General features: G+C 40.0%; 1 protein-coding gene across 2 annotated transcripts in view; it reads left to right on the top strand.

The window, feature by feature from the left end:
• Window positions 1-634: 634 nt before the first annotated feature.
• Window positions 635-8,164, top strand: part of LGI1 (leucine rich glioma inactivated 1) — a 33,975-nt gene continuing 26,445 nt past the window's right edge. Inside the window, exons 1-2 of one of the 2 annotated variants that reach the window (XM_075216136.1) lie at window positions 635-1,188; window positions 1,508-1,579. In XM_075216136.1, coding sequence (XP_075072237.1) covers window positions 989-1,188; window positions 1,508-1,579 — 272 coding nt within the window. In that variant the 5' untranslated portion in view covers window positions 635-988. The remainder of the gene's footprint in view (window positions 1,189-1,507; window positions 1,580-8,164) is intronic. The other variant, XM_075216135.1, reaches the window with a different exon arrangement.

Here is an 8,164-nt window from a genome sequence, read left to right as displayed (position 1 = left end):
CGAAAATAGATTTTAAACAAAAATGATCATAATAATAATAGACCACTGTGTCTCTGGAACTTTGCACCTCTTCGAAATAGACTTCCACCGCAAAACCTGTTCCACCGCAAAACCTGATCCGTGTGAATTATCACCACACTTTCGCTCACCTCTAGTATAAAGCCTATTAACCCATAAGCACTTGGTACATTTTTAACACACTCTAGTGCTTTGTGTATCAGAAATCCTCTGCCTCAATAATCGACTCACTTAGCTGTGTGGTCCTCTACAAGAGCAAATGTCTTGTAGTTTTAAATGCCTTACAGCAATTTACTAAAAGCATCTGCTAGTAAGCTGTCAATAAAGGTATCTGCTTGTCTCCAGTGGTACTAGCCTGAATAGTGATCAGCTATTTACAAAGATGATGGCTTTTGCCGTAATGCCCAGTAATGCTTTAGGGGGATTTAAATAGCTTCCATATTCAAGCTGTGTATACCTTCTTATCTGGTTTACCTTCCCGGTGTCCTGTAATATAGCAAATGCTGTTCCCGTAGGATTTAACACAGAAGAGATCCATTGAAAAGATGAATTCCCTCCCCTCCTCTACGCCCCAGCAAGACATAATGCCGTACTATTTTTGGTTCACAAGGAAAGGGCCTCCCTTTGAAAGCAGCAGGCTGTACATTTTTTAAATGACATCACTTGGCATTCTATGCTGTGCGAGCTTGATATTTACATGGCAATGCATGTAGCACTTGTCTTTGCTCTCAGTGCAAGGCGGTGGGATAATCCCCATCACACAGCACAGCTGTAGTCTTCCCACTGCAGACCCACACACTCGCAGCTTACAGATAAAGCTGCAGGTTTGCTCGCAGCAAAGCCAGTGGCTGCAGAGAGGAGGACAGCACAGGGAAGAGCAGAGGTCCTTGTTCTGGCCTTAAAGAGCACAGCAGCTGTTCATGGTTTGGGATATCCGTCTTACGGGCTGCAATCAGAGAATACCTGGAGGATGGAGAATGGCAGAGGACCACATAGAAGATTCGCTGTTTTCTTTTGCATCTCAGTTGTGCTTCTACTGATGAGTGAGGTTGAAGGGAGAAAACCGAGCAAGTCAAAATGCCCAACCTGGTGTACTTGTACCAAAGACAATGCCTTATGTGAAAACGCCAAGACTATCCCTCGCACCTTCCTTCCTGATGTTATCTCACTGTAAGGGCTGTAAGCAATTTATTCTTTTACAGTACAGGTCTATAGTCTGAGCATCAGTCTATATTTTCATGTTTGTTACCTTAGACTGTATATCGCATATTAATAATTATGTTATCATTGCTTTTATTTACTATGCATTGAAATATCCTGATATGTAATTGGAATCTTCATTTTCCGGGAGGCAGCCATCAAATAAACAGGATTGCATTTTATAGAGCTTAGTGATATAAATTGTTATCGGCATAACACTTTATAAAATCTTTTCTTTCCCCCCCTGCTGTTTATGCAGTTTGTATATATTATATATATTTTTTTGCAGGTCCTTTGTGAGATCTGAATTTACAGAGATCCCAGAGGGGAGTTTTTTACACATCCCATCCCTGCAGCTCCTGTAAGCAAGCTTTATTTCATAACCTAAGGCTGCATGTGTGTTAGAGTGTATGCGGATACAGTGTATTGTGTGACCGCTGCCACCTGTTTAAGGTGCACTCATTTCTCTGTAGAAAAATTCACTGCTGCAAAGTGGCCGATACCCTGACCGCTCATGTAATTAATGGCAGATATAATTAAATTGAGTGCATCGGCTACACAGTGTTTGCAGCTCCCTAGACTGGGGGAGAAGGTGCTGTGATATCCAATGGTTTAGCTGGTGATGGTGGGATAGTCTGAGCAATGCAGTATATATATATATATATATATATATATAATATATATATATATATATATATATATCCGCTGCTCTCTGAATCTTCATTGCCGTCTCCTTTTATAAAGCTTCTTAGACCTGTTCATGATTATTTTTCAATAGCACCAGATGTATTACATTTAGCAAGCCCCATGCATGTGTCTGTGTTTCTAGGCATTTGTGAAGACTTGTTCCTGCATCCACTATGCAGTTCTGTGTAGCTGGATTGAAAGAGAAATGACTTTGGTCATATACCTCCCAGCATATCAAGCAGTCAAACAGAGAGACATCCTAGCAACATGAGCTAGGATTTTGGTTGGCATATTTGGTAGCTTGTGTTCAAATTGGTCACAACATTGTAACATGCGTGACCTCATTTTACACAATCACATTGCACTGGGAGCTGTTTGTTCAACCCAACCCTAGTGTGGTCCTTCCCAAGTCCAGTCATTTGGCAACCAGATTGTGGTCAGCATTGGGATTAATGTTGGGAGATCCAGAATTTAGCAGTGTATTAACCATATGCCCAAACATGTCTTTATTGTAGAGAAGTGTAGTGAAGATATAGACTCACATAAAACATGGCTCCCAACTGTCCCCAATTTCCAGAGACGGTGCCAGGTTTCAAATGTTTGTGCCTCGTTTAGAGATCCCTGTTTTTTTTACATTGGACAATGCTACAGAACATTCCTCTTATACTGTGTGTGGGGCAATTCAACTGTGGGCAAAGTCCCTGCCGAGCTTAGATAGATCTGTGCTCCTCTGTGTATTATGGTAAGTAATACATACACGGTGCAAGTTAAAAACAGCGATGTTTTAGTTATGTAACATCCCGCAATGCCTCATCATACGAGGCTCCAACGGGATTTCCCACACAACTAACTTCTCCCCTCTATATTGGAATTCTCACCATCTATTCTAATCCTATTTTCTATATAAGTTAGTAATTACATAAGGACAGTATTTAAATACCTATAAATTAACCATGCACAGTAAACATGCTTTATGGACATTGTAGTACCTACCTAGTACCAAGCATGATGTGTAGTGCCCAAATAGTACCATGCATGATGTGTAGTACCTACCTAGTACCAAGCATGATGTGTAGTGCCCAAATAGTACCATGCATGATGTGTAGTGCCCATGTAGTACCATGCATAATGAGTAGTACCCAAATAGTACCATGCATGATGTGTAGTGCCCGCTTAGTACCATGCATGATGTGTAGTGCCCACGTAGTACCATGAATGATGTGTAGTGCCCACGTAGTACCATGCATAATGAGTAGTACCCAAATAGTACCATGCATGATGTGTAGTGCCCGATTAGTAACATGTATGATGTGTAGTGCCCACGTAGTACCATGCATGATGTGTAGTGCCTGCTTAGCACCATGCATGATGTGTTTAGATGAACCTGACCAGCAGTAAACAGATTTTATTAATGTGTGAGCAACAAGGCATGAACAAATCTTACTACTCAAAACCACAAACCCACAAAGCAATACAATGTGCAATCAAAGAGGCAACTAAGTGAAAGATATGCTAGGGGGTCAATGAATATTTGTTTAAATATCATGATGTTAATTATGAGACATACAGATAAACACTTGGGAGGCATGTATGCTGATAATGGCTTCATTCCACAACCAACTCAATATCCTAACCTGATACCAATGAAATGATTTGCTAGAATGCAGTGCCGGGGCGAAGTAGAACATACTACAAAGACATAAACGACCAACAGGCAAAACACAGGGCATTCAAGAAGTATAATTCTGTACATAAGATGCAATAGGTAAGGTAAATAACAAGCAATTGCTGTAAAGAACCCACAAGAGATATGATACAAGGAAGCACAGTTGGACAAGGTGCTAGTAGACAAGAGAGGAGGAAAGAGGTCCCTGCTCATGAGAACTCACAATCGAATTGTTTCCTGAGTGCTGGAAATCCCAGACAGGTGCGGACAAAGTTGAACACTAACACCGAAACACGTATCACATAGATGAAGTCCGAGCTAACACATCGTCTGGTAAAAAACCAAACGTCCGTCTCTAGTAAAATGATTAAAACTCAGGTAAGTCGGCGACAGTGAACTCACCCATTTCACGATTCCCAGTCACAGACGGCAGAGTTCAAATAGGCTCATTAATGAAATGAATACAGTATATTGCAGCTATTGCGTAACACTTATGTGAGTACCTGTTGTGCATCTTTTTATCAAATAACCTTAATATAAATCTTGAATGCAACTAGTGCTGATATCCAAAGAACGGAGGACACCCGTCAGTCACCATTCTGTCAATCGTTTTATCGCTCAGATATCGGCTCCATAATTGTATGTGTGTGGGGACAGAAACCTTAATTACCTGAGCCCCTCTTTCCTGTTTTCTTTACAAGAGTTAGAGCTCCGGTAGACTGTACGTAAAGATGAATGCTGGGGCTAAGCTTTTTCATTCCATCCACACAAAAGAATCCGAGCACCTGGAACCAATTGCAGTGAGCTAATGCATTTTAAGTAGATGAGAAAATTGCAGTTAGATGGATCCAGAAGTTATACTAACATCACATGATGAACATAATATATGGATCCTTGACTATGAGGAATATTACTGAGCATAACTGAATAAAAGCAACTTTTAAAGTCTTCATAAATATTACTTCACAAATTCCACCTATCCATAGGTTTAATATGAATATAAGAAGCATGAACTGCTTGTACTGCTGATGATACATGTATAACCAAGAACTATGGGTATTGCCATATTAGGAAGAGAGTTGTATAAAACAAAAAGTCTATAATGCATAAAATCTCTGTAGATAGAAATAGACACCGGAGGGCTGATAGAGAGTGAGTACTACACCAGTTTGTGTAGCGTATCTAGGTCTGTGCACGCTCAGAAAGTGTGCATATGTGCCTGTGTAGATTTGATTGTGCCACTTACGCCAGCCTGCGCCTGGAGAGGTGGAATGAGGGCATTCTAACATAGGCAGAGTACAGTAAGGGCATGTTTGATGGAGACCTGGGGGTAAATTTATCAAGCTGGGGGTTTGAAAAAGTAGGGATGTTGCCTATAGCAACCAATCAGATTCTATTTATCATTTATTTAGTACATTCTACAAAATGACAGCTAGAAACTGATTGGTTGCTCTAGGCAACAACTCCACTTTTTCAAACTTGATAAATTTACCCCTGGGAAACAGACGCATATATTCCTTAGAAAGCCATATTATTTGCAGGTGGACAGGGGAAGGTTTAAATAGCAGAAGATGTTGACGCTGATTGGCCGTTTGCCACTTGTGATTGGCTATTGGCTATTTGCCACTTGTGATTGGCTATTTGCCACTGAAGCTAATTGGTGCTTCCTTATCGCTCGGGCATACATTATACTTTTGCATTTGTATTTAAGCAAAAGGGTGTTTTTTTGTACATAAATAAAAGTTTTTTTTATTGATGCATATTAGTGACTGGGTTTGTTGCACATAAAACAAACGTATAAATACATGGGCGTAAGTTGCACGAAAGTGTCTGTGACATGTGCCCTATGTAAGTTGACCTGCATGGATCATAAGATGCGTATGAATACGCTATTTTTATGTCCGTTTTTTAGCATAAATTACAGCCCTTTTGTGGCCCACTTTCCATCAGGCCCAATGCCACTTACTAGCTGAAGAGTTAAGAAATGCAAAGAAAAATTGTAACCCTGATGTAGAACAATCAGTAATAAGTTTCTTAATTTATGCTAAAGTGTTTATATAAAGTGAACTAAAGTAAGTGTATTTTATTTTAGCTAACAATTAAAACCTGCCATTACAACCTGTTATTAAGATAGTTTCAGGTATTTTCTTTTAAAGTAAATGAACAATCCTGCATAGATTTTTTTTTTTTTAAAACTGCAAATTTTGTACCTCTATAGGACGAAGCTGATCAGTCATTTTCCTTGACGTTCTCTATAAGTCAGTGATCATTTTGCAAAATAACTGTGGGGGAGATTTATATGGCTGTCACTGCTAAATAAAGTGTCTCTCTTCTGAGCCAGTCAGTCAAGAAGCTCCTTTCTGTTCACATGATAGTAGAGAAAGGAGGTGGGGTATGGTTTAATGCTATGAAGGTTCCAAAGCCATTGCATGACACTTCACAAACAATTAAAAAAATTACACATAACGTATAGCAGCTATCCAGAGCCATTTATGTTTCAATAAAAACAAAACCCTCATTTTTAGATGGGATTGCAGCTTTAATTTCTGATTACGATTTGTTATGTATTTCTTTGCATACTTTTATAACCTTTATTTTGTTAGGAATTTTCAGATTATTGGATAGAACATTTTTATATTGTCATTATTTCTACAGTTTCCCATGAGCATGCTAACATAGAGAATGAATGTGTTATTCTTGTAATAGGATTACTAATTCTGCTAACATGCAGTTTGGCAAAACACATAAAAATAACAGCGTGTTGAGTTCATGATGAGTAGTACTGCAGGAGTCACATGACCGAACCCCATCTTCTACTACCTCATCTCCCATGATTCTCTAGGCTCAAAGCCTGAATTACAAATGGCTACTTGCAGGGTTGTTGGGTGGAAGCTGATTGACAGAACTGTGACACAGAGCCATTTCTATTTCAGTATCTCCGAAACAACAGGGATACCAGGCATGAAGCACTTGTGGTACTATTATTTGGGAGCAAGAGAATCCGGGTAGCTGAAAAATATTCAGTAGAGTTTTCCCATTAATAATGTGTGATGTTATGTAGAAGGAAATGTCTGTTTCTAATTTAAAGCATTTAAGGATGTTGCATATGGGGATTATGAAACAGTAGAGTCAAATGTATATTTAGTAGTTGCAGAAGGATAGAGGTGCGGCTATGCAGATGTTCTGCATAAAATGGGTGTGGCTAGCGGATGTGGGGAACATATGGTTCTGTGTTACAGGCTCCATCTGTTTAAATAAGACAAAAATATAAGTTGGAAAGTGCTAAAATGCTATTGAAATCATGTATTACTTTCACTGTAAAAAAAATGCAATAGTGTGCTACAAAAGGATGTTTGGTGTACACACATCTAGCAAAAATAAATAACAACATAATTTATTAGTTTAGATCGACCAAAATATGTAAGCTCACAGCCCAGCTGTATTTATATATTGTACCTGTGGTGCTGAACTCTGAACTATAGATTATAACAGGGGCAAACGCAGGATTTTTAAGTTGTAGGGGGGAACCCCCCTCCCCCCCCCCCCCCCCCCCCAAAAAAAAATGAGAGAGAGAGCGCAGCAGCTCTATTTCGGCGATTCTGAATTGGACAGAAGCCGCGGCGCTGTCAATGAAACATCCGCGGCAGAGCTGTATTGTAGTACAATACAGCACTGCCGCAGACGCTTCTTTGACAGCGCCGCTGCTGCTGTACAGTGCCGTTCGATCGCGGAAGGAAGGGGTTTCTGGAGAACCAAAAACCCCCCTGCTTGTGCCCCTGTATAATGTGTATAAAGGAGCGGTCACTTGATCGCTGGGTCCCCTCCCCAAAAAAATATTTTGCCATGGCTCCAGTGACTGCTAGTCACAGTCCTGATGGTGCATAACATTAATGTATAGCTGACCCCCCCATTAAAATACATGTGTGATATGCACCAGCTTTTCTCCTCCTCCCCTAATTTTCAATAAATGATTGCTTGCATTTATTCTAATATCCTAGCCAGCATATAAAGGGTTATTGGGTGTAGTGCAGCGTTGAAACCAACCCTTTTGTAACAGGTTGTTGAAATATTGCCTTTTTGACATAGGTTCAATTTAAAATGTACGAGTCGCCTACACACACTATGGAAGCAGAAATTTTTCAGGTCTCAGTAATATCACTGGTTCCTAGTTAATCCAATATGTGGACCATTGGTGAACTAGACATTTCTTGTCTCATGCCTCAATGGTGTTACTAGATCCTAGTGAAGTGATGTATTCTCATGAATATTGGGGTAGCCAGCAAATTGAGGAGCACAGTTAGGTGGATCGGAGCATGTGTAGGTGTCACCAGGATGGTTTGGACACTGACGAGCCAGAAAAGACTCTCCTCAGATGCTGTAGGACATCTCTGGTGGAGTTCTGCAGCGTATAATGGCAGCTTGAGGTTAATCACTAAGCAGTTAGTGTTATTTTATTTCTATAGAGCTGCGTTAGTTTCAACATGGTCAGCTGAGCCTGCACACAAATTCGCAAACGGCAAATGTCGTACGCTATTGTCCCTAAAGACGTTTATAAGAATTCAATAAATTGTCTCACTAACCTATATACAGATT

The sequence above is a fragment of the Mixophyes fleayi genome, chromosome 6, assembly GCF_038048845.1.
Source record: "Mixophyes fleayi isolate aMixFle1 chromosome 6, aMixFle1.hap1, whole genome shotgun sequence".
NCBI classification, from domain to species: Eukaryota; Metazoa; Chordata; class Amphibia; order Anura; family Limnodynastidae; genus Mixophyes; species Mixophyes fleayi.
This window is presented reverse-complemented; position numbering and strand designations above follow the sequence as displayed.